We start from the raw sequence: 12,847 nt of genomic DNA on the forward strand, positions 1-12,847 counted from the left end.
TTTGATATGTTGGATTTTATTTTTTTTTTAATTATACAAAGAGCACGTGTGCATGAGTTAAAAAATACAAGGGAAATGTAGGGTGTTAAAAAAGAAATACAAAAGAAATCTGAAACATGAAACCAAAACATTCCATTCTGTGAAATGAAATAAAAAGCTATTCCACCGGCTAAAAAAGTGTTATTTCAATATATTACGAAGTCTTTTGATTCAGATACAGCACAAGACTTTCCTTCAGTTACTCCTTGAGAGATGTGACTGCGTCTCACTGGACAGAGGAACGCTAAGACAGGCAGGCGGCTGAGTGGTTCACAGGGGGCAATGTCCACGAGGTATCACCATAAATAAATCCTTAATTGGCTCTTCCACAAAGTCACCGTGTCAGCTTGCAAGGAGACCCATCCCACCTTGTCTCTCAGATGGCTTTCAGCAGGGGCTCTTCCCACTTAGAAAAAGAGGGAAGACACAGTGTTGACAGGCAAAGCCATGCTGCCTTACATTTTCATGTGTAGCTTAGCAGACGCACAAAGGACATTAGTGTGGCCACACGGGATTTTGTTTTTAAGCATTTTAGAATAAATTCAACTATCCAGGTGCCACATTTTTCTTCCTGTCTACACTGCTGCTGTGGAAAGAAGGAGCTGAGGCATGCTGGGATCACCCACGTAGGCATAGCACTCAACAGCCACGACCCTGGATGTCCCTGCCACGCGGCTCACCCCCGTGCCAGCTTTACCAGACTCATACTCCACCCACTACCTTTTTTGCTTACGGTAAAATAATTGAGAAGAGCTGCTGCTGCTTTGACATCTGGGTGTTTAGTTTCATAGTATCTGTAAAGTTGAAACGATTTTTCTTTGGTGGTCTGAGTGGTTTCACACCCACCATTCTACCATAAGCTTCTGATGAAGTGTTGGGAGCCTCTTGAGAAGCCCACTGTGCCCCTGGTGCCACACTGGGAGGAGCAGAGCCCGATTCCTACACGTAGCACCCTGTGTTAGTTATGCTTGCTTGCCTGCCTTCGGGGACACAGAGTAGCAGCGGTCCCACATCTCCTGGGACTGCTGTCCTCACAGCACCAACTGGTTAATGTTTCAAATCGAAACAGTGGCTGCCTGCAGGCATTCCGACTAAGCTAACAATATGTACTTTTCCTTATTCTTTGTAGATTTGGGACTCTGAAGTATTTTTTAGATCCTACTGATGTTACTTTTCTATAGAAAAAAATTGTAAGAAATCTGAAACTAACAACATGTGCCAATTCAATCTGTCATTACGACACTTCTGGCCATGTTCCTGCACTCATTCTTGAAGTTTACTGTCCGTCTGCTCAGAGGAGATGCTCCTTTTCTAGCTACAGGGTTGATTTCATTATCACTTACTTTTGTGAAGCTGAAGTCAGAGCTCCAGAAGTGCTTTCTCACTGTCCCGTTTCTCCTCAGCTTCTTCTTCGGATCCTGTGTGGTGGGAAAAAAGGGAAGCATGGGTCTCTTTCCAGCACTGGCACAAGCTGCTGCGCTATAATACACACGTGTGCAATTTTACACGAAAGTGTGTCTGTTCAATATTCAATAGATTTAATCAACCTCTTAATATGCTACTTATTTCTTGTCAGAGGAAAACTTTTAACATATTATCAGTTGTACTAGCTTGGCCAAATGGATTTCACTTACGTACTACTTAAATACTCATTTAACATGAATTATTTTTGCCTTCCTCAGCCTCTCTGCTGACAGCTTGTATTTTTAAGCCCAAATGATGAGCTCTTGCACAACAGATTTAATCCCTGCACTGAGAGCAGCTAAGAAGGCAGAGTCCGATGCTCACCCTCGGGCTGTGGCCCAGGACACCCACCTGCCGTTCTTCATCAGGGTCTCAGAAGCCCTGCGTTGCCCTTCCACTTCCAGTCACCAAACAAACATTCTGCTCTAGAAATCTCCCCTCACAACCATCCCTGAGAAAATACTACTTCTCATCTGTTATGTATGTTTTCCTCAGTAACGATTAGAAAATAAAGCTTCTATAAGTACCTGAGACCGTAAGAAAGGCTAAATAAGTACATTCCCATGGAATATCTTACATCCCTATAAAATTACAGTCATATTAGTATACAACAACATGGAAAATGCATTTGCACTAGAGCAAACTAAACATTAAATAAAGAAACAAATCTTTGTGTATCAAGATTATCTTTGACAGAAGAAGAAAGCAAACACACATGTGCAACAAGAAAGCACAAAAGATAATAATCACAAGATTTATACTTTTTTGTGAATGTTACAAAATGTTTGCAAGGAACCTATGGTGACTTACTAAGTTTTAAATTCCAGCTTTAAAGTCAGGGCATAAGTAATGTAGACAGTAAAGACAAGTGGCACAAATTACACATCCTAGACAAAGTAAGTTAAATTTTGAATGCCAATACTGATGAATACTTTGAAGGGCAAGCTTGTAATTTTGCTCATTCCCTATTTTCATAAAAGCACACATGGTTTTCCAAGTCAGCATAAAGAAAGAAGAAGGGGAATGAAAATGGAAGTAGACTACACCCAAAGGAGCAGCCAACCTCCGCCGCTGCTTCCCCCTGCCTGGCGCTGCTAAGAGCGCCCTGGGTGACAGCCGTGACCAACTGGGGATAGCGGCTGGTCAGAGCTGAAGATTGTGCCCCACACATTAATCTCTTGTGACACAGCTCAAGTGAAACTGCAGGTAAAAGAAATAGATGAAGGTAGAATGATTGGGCTGCTTTGTTTCCAGCCACTGAAGTGCCCAAATGATGGAAATGCAGGGTGGCTTGGCTGCTCACAGTATCTGACAGGCTGTGGGGAAGATGGCCGGGCCAAGCCTTCACCTCCAGGCTCACTGACCAGTGGGGCTGTAAGCATCAGTCACAAGGAGAAGTGTGTCTTGGGGTTACCGGGGAATGTAAATACAGCTATATCCTGAATGAAAACATAACTACAGGTACTGTCTACATATTTTAAAGAGACCTCTGGGTGTAGTCTAGTAAGGTGGTCAATAGGTCAATAAAACTTCTCCATGAGAGGCACTTCTACAAGTTGGGAAAGAGGACAACAGTAAGCATTTTAATCCTCCAGAATGACCCAATGCATACAATAACTGCAGACATGCTTAAATTTGAAAACACTGCAAAATTTAGGCAACAATAGGGTTACTGCTGCCGAAGCTGCCTCTTCCTTCCCCACCACCCACCAGCCCGCTCACAGGAGGCCCAGCAACACAGGTACTAGCTGAAGGACGCTCTCTCTGAAGCTGGAGCCGCACTCCTAGGCTATTGCTCTGCCGCCTAAGGTATTCATAGCTACAGCAAGCAGACGCCTGGCTGAATTCACTCTCCTATGCAAGGGAGAGACCCAAGAGAGCTCCAGCCGATCCTACATTCTGCTGTACATACACAGACACAGCGATCATATGAAAGGTCTCAGCAGAAAGTAGAAGCTGCAGAAAACTTGAAAATACCCTAATCTTGAAAGATAACACCCAAATCAGGTACATTTCCTCTTAGCAGGAAACACAAATCCTAATCCAGGAGTTTGAGTGTGGCCTCTGTTCAGACCTGGCTACCACTAATCTGTTACACAGGGCACTCCTGGAAAACTTGTCATTAAAAGAAAATGAAGATTTAAGAAGAAAAAAATTGACGACAAGAAAGTAGCCATATTAGTTGAGGGATATAATTTCATCGATAATTTATTAAACCAACTAATAGCAAGCCTCTTAAGATACCAAGAATTAGAGTTGCTACATATATTTTCCAACAAAATACTTTCAGAAAATCTAAGACATGTGCAATCAGAAAAATGTGATCATCCTAAGGGAGAAAAAAAAATCAAACAATCTCTGCATGTCTCCACAAACTTTATTTACCAAGGAAGAACATCAAAAAACTGGTTATAAATATCACCCTAAAACTATAGAAAATTTAAAAACTAAAGGAAAACATGACACAAATAAATGCAGCTTCATAGGAAGGAAAAAATTACAATAAACCAAAAATTCAGACAAGAAAGCCTGGAGTGAAAAAGCTGAGCATTCTAAAGCATTTGCAAGAAAGAGTCACGTCAACACTGAGGAGGGCAGAGGCACCTGTGCCCTCGAAGACTGCTAGGAATAACGCAACCTGACACACGCAGCGGGAGCAACAAAGCCTGAACGCAAAGTGAACAGAGTTCAAAGAGCTGCGAGCCAGCCTAGCAGACTGACACATGCGCACTGGGAGTGACAGAGAAAAAAACTATCAGTGAAATGGCCAAAGAGTGAAGAACCCAAATTTCCCAAGTCTTTGAATTTTTGAGATATCTCAATCTATACAATTCGTGTAAAAAGAACAGGAGGATGCCCAAGTACATCGTCGTCAGCTGCTGAAAACTGAGGGATGCATGAAGATGAAGCCACAGCATGCCAAAATTGATGAGCTGCCATTAAAACATTGTCACGGGAAATACAAGAGCTTTATCAGAGCAAAAGATTGCACACCAACTATGTAAAAAAAATCTATTTTTGAAAAGTAGAGTCAGCAAAACCCAATCTACAGTAAACCAAGAAAATCATAAAATTTGAAACAGGCCCATTTGTGGCCAACAGGTATTTAACAAATGTGCCAGGCCAGCTCAGTGGGGAGGCACTGTCTTTCAACTACAGCTGCTGGAACAACCAAGAATCCAAAAGCAAGAGAACGAAGTCAGTTCCTACCTCGCTGGCACATGAAATTAATTCAATATATACCATGAACTTAAAGAAAAAGTATAAAACGTTGTAGACAAAATCACAGGAGAAAACTGTAATGCTATAGTTTAGATATGGCCTCATATACCATCTCTAAAAGAATGAATTCATTAACTAGATTGAATAAACATTGAAAGCCTGTGTTTCAGAAGATCATATATAGAAATGCAAAGGAACTACAAACCGGGGCAAGTGTCGGCAAATCATACAACTGATGCAGAAGTTTCTACAGTGCACACAGTTATTATGATTGAATAAGAAGGCAAGGCAGACAAATGGGGAGGACCTTCAAACTTCTCTGCAAAGATGATTTATGAATAGCATGCAAGACAGACATGGAAATGATGCCTATTGTGAGATGTCCTGTCAGAGGGGCTGTACTCAGAAAGACAGCTGCGAGTGCTGGTGAGGCCAGGATCAGGCGAAAGCCTACTGACGTCACAGGAGGAACTACAAGAGGACAGGCATTTTTCAAAGAACAGCTTAGCATTTTTTTTTTTTTTTAAAGTTTAAGAGAAACTTATATGATGCAGCAAACCTTCTCTAAGAAACCTAACTCAGGAAAAATAAAAATACAGATCCAAAAAATATATGACAATGCTCACAGGCTCGGTTACTCATTTTTTTTTTTTTTTTTTTTTGGAACCAGGGATTGAACTCAGGACCTTGCACTTGCCAGCCAAGCACTTATTCTACTGAGACATCTCTCCGGCCCTAGGCTCAGTTACTTGTAACAATTAAAAGCTACAAACAATTCCAGTGTCCAAATACTGGCAGCTATCAGTGTTGTGTGTGCATGGAGAAAAAGCACCCACAGAGAGAAGGGAGCAAGCTTCTACCATGTGCTGCACACCAACCTTCAAGCAAAGGAAGCCGAGCACAAAAAAATTAATACAAAATGTCCAGAAAATGTACATTTGTAAAGACAGAAAGCAAATTAGATTAACTAAGTAGACTTTAAAATACCTGTTACTGACTAACTCTGGTAGTTGGCAACTAATTCTCAAAATCTGAAACAAAGGGTGTAAAAATATCCTGTTTTAAATCTATTGTTTTAAAAAAGTGATCACATGATTACTCATCTCATCAAACAATGGTTCCATAAAATTTCCGTAAATAACAGAAACGAGCAGGCCAGACACAGGCAGACAGCAGGCGCATCACTCCGGAGGGCAGAGCGCCGAGCTGCTGCTCCACAGTCCGGCTCTTCTGGCGTCAGCCAGGCGCTCCCCAGCGAGAAGGCGAGGCGCTGCCCTGTGCTTGCCGCACACTGGATCCTGTCCGCTTCTGAGCACACAGGAGTGTCCCTTCAGTCGCCCAAAGAACCGCGCTTCCTTTTGCTGCCATTTCGCACCCAGGCTTACGGGGCGCCAGAAGGCCCATACGCAGCCTACAACACACGCCTTTACAGCGCCAACCATAATCTGCTAATACGTGCTCACTTCCTAACTTCTCAAAGGTCAGCACTGAGGGGAAAATGCCAACATTTTTACTTCTTATTTGATTTAACTATTTATTTTATCTTATTCATTCTTTCTTTGTTCCTTACCCTTCAGGAGTTCTAAATCCACTGAGCAAGGTGTATGTGGCACTGGGGAAACAAGCAGGGAAAAGCAGGCGAGGCCTGGCAGATGCCCACAGGGCCAGACAGAGCCGGATCAGGGCAAAGGCAGTCCACAACTCCAGCTACCGAAGGCGGGCATTCAGCTGCCTGGCATAACAAGAAATGTACGCTCTACAGGAGAGTCCTCTGGTCTAGACGCATGAATCCAGCAATAATTTTCAATTTTTAATTCTAAGCAGCTGAAAGTTCAGATATGCAAACACAGTATACAACAAAGCAGCGCTCTGAGTAGTCCTCTGCCCACCCTGCCAGTCTGCTCAGGCAAGGCTGCCACCCAGTGGAACACCAGGACAGCGTCTTGTTCTGCGCACCCAAATGAGATGGTGATGCCCCGGAGGACCACTAGGTGGCGGCAAACACCACAGACAAGGAAGCCCAGGGCTGCAGGAAGAGAAAGCTTGATGGAGGACTGCTTTGGGTGAAACTCCCCATGTTATCATTAATTAGCCTGCTGACCTGAGCTTCTAATTAAGAACGCTGAGTATTACCGAGAAACTGTATCTCACACACACAAACACACACACACACACACACACACAGAGATAAACAGTGGATTAGTCTTGGAAAGTCAAAAAATTACGAGCTAAATTTTGAAGCTTTTTCTTTTTAAAAAACGACCGCTATGGCATTTAAATAAAGTTAGAGTTAGCAGGAAGGTTAGCACATCACCTAATTTCTACTGTCTGAGAAATAGATTTCCTGGCAATCCACACCCATGCTCCACAGGGCCTGCGGCTTTACATTTCAGGCTCCTCACGGATGTCCAAGATAGGAGCTCCGTCGAGTTCCTCTAACACAGGTATTTCAGTGATGTGCCCTCCATCACTCTCAGGGCTCTTTCTCCCTGGATTCCATTTTATGATACCATGTGTTTAAAATTCTCCCTAGGTGTAGTCATCGGCATACAATGACACAGCCTCTAACCCAAGGTGACATCCCAGTGGTACAAACAGACCTGGTCTCTGCTGAAGGTAATGGGTGGCACAGGATGCCAGTGCTATGGAAAAGGTCCTCAAGTACCAAAAACCCCTCCGAGGGTGTCAGTCTAACAACCTGGCAATGTGGCACACAGATGCAAAATAAAGACAGAGAGAGAAAGTTCTGCACTGGAGGAGTGCTGGGATCAACAATGTTCTCCGTGGAGCTAAAGGCCAGAGATCCAAAACCTCATGCTATTATTGGTATCCATCAGGGAGGTGGGTGGGGATCCTGGCAGAGCACAAGCGAAGAAAATCTTTGTACACACTAGCTGTAAGGAGAAACAGAGGCTCTCCAATTCTCCAATCAGCAATACAACAGCAGCCTGACGTACTCGAGGCTGGCACCTTTACTGCCAGGAAAGTGTAATTCTGATTACTCAGCTGAGAAGTTACCTCATGTCTTAGTCCTGGAATCTCACAGGCTCTTGCTCAAGTTCCCATGTGGGTTGGGGGGATGGATGAACAGACTCTCACCCTTGTGCTGCAATGGGACAGGCTGGCTTCTCAGAGGACTCAGTAGCATTCTTTTAGCCAATCAAGGGAACATGTGTTTCAGTAGAGCCAGCTCTGCATGTATCAGTGAACAGGGCTGAAGCAAAAGCAGGGGAAGACTGAGGCAAGGGGCTTCGCTTCTCAGGAGAGCACAGTTTGGCAGTCTCCCACACCCAGACCATGCCAGGGCAGCCATAAAGATGGCCAAGAGGGATGCATGCATAGCCAGGGTGTAGGGCAGCAGCCTTCAAAACACAGGACTGGACGGGGTATTCAGAACAGGAACAGCCACAGGGGCCAGGGAGATAGCTCAGTAGAATGAGTGCTTGCCTGGCAAGCACAAGGGCTTGAGTTCAATCCCCAGTTCTGCAAAAAAAACAAACAAACAAACAAACAAAAAAAAAAACCACTACTGGAACAGTCAAATACAAAGCAGCGGAAGGCTTGGGGCACAGCCTTTTCAGAGCAACTAGGAGTATGACACAAGGCAGCCACATGGAAGGGGACAAATGGCCAGTGGAGTCACAGAGGCATGTTCTGCCAGGCTGAGGCTGTTTATTTCTGAGCTCTTCATGTCATGGGAGGCCCTTGGGTGGGGGATGACATGATCCATTGTGCATTTTCATAAATAGTGGCAAAGCCTGTGAGACCTCAGCAGCTGTGACAGCTGTGATGGGGCTGCCACACCGCAGCCAAGCTCCAGTGGAGCTCCACCTGAGCCTGTGAGGGCTCCTGTTCTCTCTGCCTCTGCCTCCTCGGGTCCACACTGTGAATCTCACAATCAGGTTCACAAGGACGCACCGCCACATCTTCCTGAGCCTGCCTGTACACTGGATGGCACTCGGTAACGGCATTTGCTGTCATCAGATCACATCTGTAAAGACACTCAGCTGCGAGGGCTTCCAGAACCGCCTCAGACAGTGGTAGAAATGATGGGAGGGCAAACGCACTGTAGTGCAGGGGAACATTCTGAGGGGCACTCCGGCAGTGTGCCTTTTACTTTAATAAATTTTAATTTAAGCAGATAAGTACACGTGATATATTTCGATCACGCCCTGGATCTTCATAACCCAGTACATGAAATGTTAGAAACAGAAGAGAGAGGGCGAGGGAGGAAGTGTAGGGGTTTAAATGACAAACAACACAAATGCTAACCACAATGTTTACCTGCTTCAGACTCAGGAGGGGAATAAAACTGGCCATCTGAAAGACCCGCAGGGATGAGTGCAGCCCTCTCTGAGGCGTCCTGAACAAACAGGAGTCCTGGAAGAGAAGAATTACAGTGACTCAGTTCCTACTACATCTCCTCATAAGAGTAAGTACAATATGATACTGTTAGTTTAAAGAAAGTCTAAGAAGAAGAAAAAAAAAAAAAGCAGACCAAATATCTTTCAACCAAAAAACAAAAGGATCCATTAACAATCCACTACAATAATTTAGTAGTTTAAAAATTGCTACATGAGGGGCCGGGGAGATAGCTCAGTAGAGTAAGCACTTGCCTGGCAAGTGCAAGGACCTGAGTTCAATCTCCAGTTCCACAAGAAAAAAAATAAAAAATAAAAATAAAGAAAAAATGCTACATGTTATCGTGAGGATTCATAAACTTAGTATTTATAGCATCTTTCCCTTGGGAATTTCCTTCACCTACAAATATCAACATCAAACTCAAAACTGAAACACAAGGTGAAATAAAACTCCACCTCAGGGCCGGTGAGCTAGCTCAGCAGACTAAGGCCTGCTTCGGCAAGCACAGGCACCAGGGTTTGATCCCTGGTTCCACATGCTAGCTGGCCCCACCCTGGCGCATGCTGAGCCAGAGAAGAAGTTCAGGAGTGGTGGCGCACGCCTGCAATCCCAGCACTGGGGAGGCTGAAAACGGAGGACCACTATGAGTTGGAGCTGTATAGTGAGACCCTGTACCAAATACATAATGAAAACAAAACAACTACAGCTCATATAAAAAGTGGCCAGTCAGCTTTTGGTTGAAGAAATGCCACATGCCATGGAATACCTAAGCGGCCATTATAAATACATACAGAACAAAGAAGGTGATAAAGAAATATTTACATTAAAAAAACGAAAAAGCTGAAAGAGGGAAATCCCAGGATCTCACACCGTATCGGCAAGGCCATCGGCACTACGCCACTGGCCAAAGGCTGGTTTCAGCCAGGCTACCATCCGAAGAAGTGCAGACCAGAGAGCAGAGGACAGGCGGTGCGTCAGCTACTGCTGGCACCAGGCAGTGCTGTTTGCGAGATTTTCATGAGTTGTGCTCTGATGCTGACCACTGTTTAATCAAACAACCACTAGACTCTTAGTCACACTAACAGCTGATAGGCCACGGCTAAAGTTCAGCCTGCTGATCGGGCACAGTAAAAGGACTTCCATTACCTTTACCCGTACCGTTTCCACATTATGCTTCTATCAAGGAAAGAGGTACAGGGGAGTAGAAATGTTTTAGAACAATAATGTGTTTTTAAGATCTACTCTGAATTTTGCTTCTTTTTTTAAAATACAGATTTCTCTTCAGTAAAAGAGATTTTTGCAAAATAAAACTACATGCAAGAAACTTCTGGTCTCATTTTTTGTGAGGCCATAAACATGTTTAACTTCCCACAGGACACAAGACTTTGTCCCATGAGGCAGAGAAATAAGAGTCAGGCAATGGAAAGGGCACCGAGGTGACACTCCTGGGCACTGAACAGGCATCTGAGCTGAGCTGGGCTCGCTCACCTCTGCAGGAGGGGGCTGGGCCTGTGGCACCTACTAAGCACCATGAGAAGCTCAGCCCAAGAAGCAACCACACAGCTCCACCCATCATTTGGCTCTCCTGGTTGCATCCTGGGACAGCAGAGCCAAGAGGGGACGTGACGGCAGCCTTGGCAGAACTTGGTCCAGCTGTCACTCCACCACCCAGAAGAGGACAGCGGAGGGCTAAGAAAGCTGAGTGCTGCGCTGGCTAGGGCCTTACTCCTTCGGACTTCCAAGTCCAGCCGTTGGAAGGTAACTGATTACAGCCCTTCCCCAGCCCCTACCTGAGGTGTGCACAGCTATGACACTCTGCAAAACCACTACCTTGTATTTAAAACTGCTACTCTTCCTTCCTGAAAACGGGTCGCATTTTCTCTGCCTCTGTAACAGCAGTGCTGTGACACGCACCAAAGGCTTTGAGTCCTAAGAGGCTTAACAGTATCATCAGCACTCATCTCTGAAGGGAACTTTCTGTTCCTCACAAGCAGCATCCAGGCTTCTGCCCACAGGAGGAGGAGCTGCTTCCCCCGCTGTCCTCTCAACCTCTCATCCCTCCAGGCACTTCTCTCCTTGTGCCAGTGAGTGCCTCACTCTGCCCACCTGCAGCCGATCCCTCCCTCCGCTTGACACCTGGCCAGTCCTAGGAGGCCAGAAACTTACTGTTTTCCTCTTCTGCTTCTTGAGGTAAGACTTTGAAATCCAGGAACCAAGTCTCAATCCAGGCGAGGATGAATGAAATGATAGGCAGCACATAGCCAAATGCTCCTTGGGAGAAAAGCTGGAAAGCAGATGTGACAGAGAAGGAGGGTGGTCACTACCAGCTCACACTGGAAACTGAGGCGATGGTGCAAGCGACAGTGCAGGACCATACCTTTGAGAGGATCACTTTCGCTAGTAGAAAGGCACTGGTCACTGCTGTCGTCAACTGCAAGACACATAATGCACTTTCACTCAAATTAGATGTTCCCACTGTGAGGAGCCCTCCTGCACCCCGGGGACTGAAGGAGCCACAGTAGATGGTGTCTCAAGCACCTCTTCCAGCCTGGCTTTTCCCACTGCTCGGTCTCTGTCCCCGCTCAGACGGGGCGCTGTGATAGTCCTTCTCCACACTTTGGAAGCTAATGCGTTAGAACCTGTGCTTGATGCATCATGAGGTACAGGATGCTAACAGACTGAAGCGAGCGCACAGGGGAAGGGCCCACCGAGGGGTGAGGACAGGCTCTCCCTGGGGGTTAGAAAGCCCAAAGAGTCGTACAGGGCTAGTCCCTGTCACTCCCCGCTCCACTGGTATTTTAGCATGGCAAAACCTCGGCCAAGTGAATCTCAATCGCTGCCACGACTGACAGAGAACAGAGCGTGTAAGTATTAAGTAGACACAGGTACAAATACACACACACACACACACACACACACACACACACACACACACGGACTACTACTATCCTTCTCATTTTGATATATCTGAAGTACCTTAAATTTACATCAATTCACTGTCCGGGCTGACACTAAATGTTTGCAGGTATCAGGTGATTTCTTCCTAGACTTTCTCTGCAAGTGGCTCTAAAACAAATCAATAACCATACAATGGATCTGCCCCAACAGAGTTATCCTTCAGACAATCCGGACACAGACACGGAAGCTGTTTTCTTGTAATTCTCAGGGAAAGCTTGTATGTCACCCTCTGTTCTACAACAAGCACTGAGACAAGGCCTGACAGACGCCAATCTACATCACGGACACTGGAATAGAGTATCTGAAATGCAGGCCGCTGCAGAACCCTCGCAAGACGCGATCTTCAGCCAGTGTGATGTGGACAGAGAAGACTCAAGAAAGAGACACAAGCCCGCTCAGACTGTGGGCCAGGCCCTCAGAGCGACAGCTTCCAGAGTCACAGAGGGCAGGCCTCTGGGTGAGCGGGGGACGCTCTGCACACACAGCCCAGGCAGAAGCGGCCAGGTGGACGAGGTCTTCAGAGGGGAGCACAGCCCCATCCCTGAGGGACTCCGCGCCCAGGAGCTCCCCATTCCCTGTCCCACCCTGCATCTGCCACATGAGGGCTTTAGAGGGGCCCAACAGTCCAGGCAGACTGGCTGGTAAGCGTTTCAATCTCTTTGCGTTTACTGAGGATGAACATGGGTGCCCAGGCTCTGCGCTGCGTGCCAGAAAAGAGATGACTGGAGATATTGCTGCCCCGAACGAGCCAGGAAAGGAGGGAAGGAGACAGGTACAGGAGCACAGGAGTATCTACCCTGCA

The 12,847-nt window shown here is 45.8% G+C and overlaps 1 protein-coding gene across 2 annotated transcripts in view; it reads right to left on the bottom strand.

The window, feature by feature from the left end:
- Stard3nl (STARD3 N-terminal like) overlaps window positions 1-12,847 on the bottom strand; it is a 47,096-nt gene continuing 34,249 nt past the window's right edge. For both annotated transcript variants that reach the window (XM_023713525.1, XM_004629566.2), the window contains 5 exons: window positions 11,465-11,518; window positions 11,254-11,371; window positions 9,010-9,105; window positions 1,383-1,457; window positions 1-445 (listed from right to left, as the gene is read on the bottom strand). In XM_023713525.1, coding sequence (XP_023569293.1) covers window positions 1,399-1,457; window positions 9,010-9,105; window positions 11,254-11,371; window positions 11,465-11,518 — 327 coding nt within the window. In that variant the 3' untranslated portion in view covers window positions 1-445; window positions 1,383-1,398. The remainder of the gene's footprint in view (window positions 446-1,382; window positions 1,458-9,009; window positions 9,106-11,253; window positions 11,372-11,464; window positions 11,519-12,847) is intronic.

This window comes from Octodon degus, unplaced genomic scaffold (genome assembly GCF_000260255.1).
Source record: "Octodon degus isolate 3935 unplaced genomic scaffold, OctDeg1.0 scaffold00031, whole genome shotgun sequence".
Lineage (NCBI taxonomy): Eukaryota > Metazoa > Chordata > Mammalia > Rodentia > Octodontidae > Octodon > Octodon degus.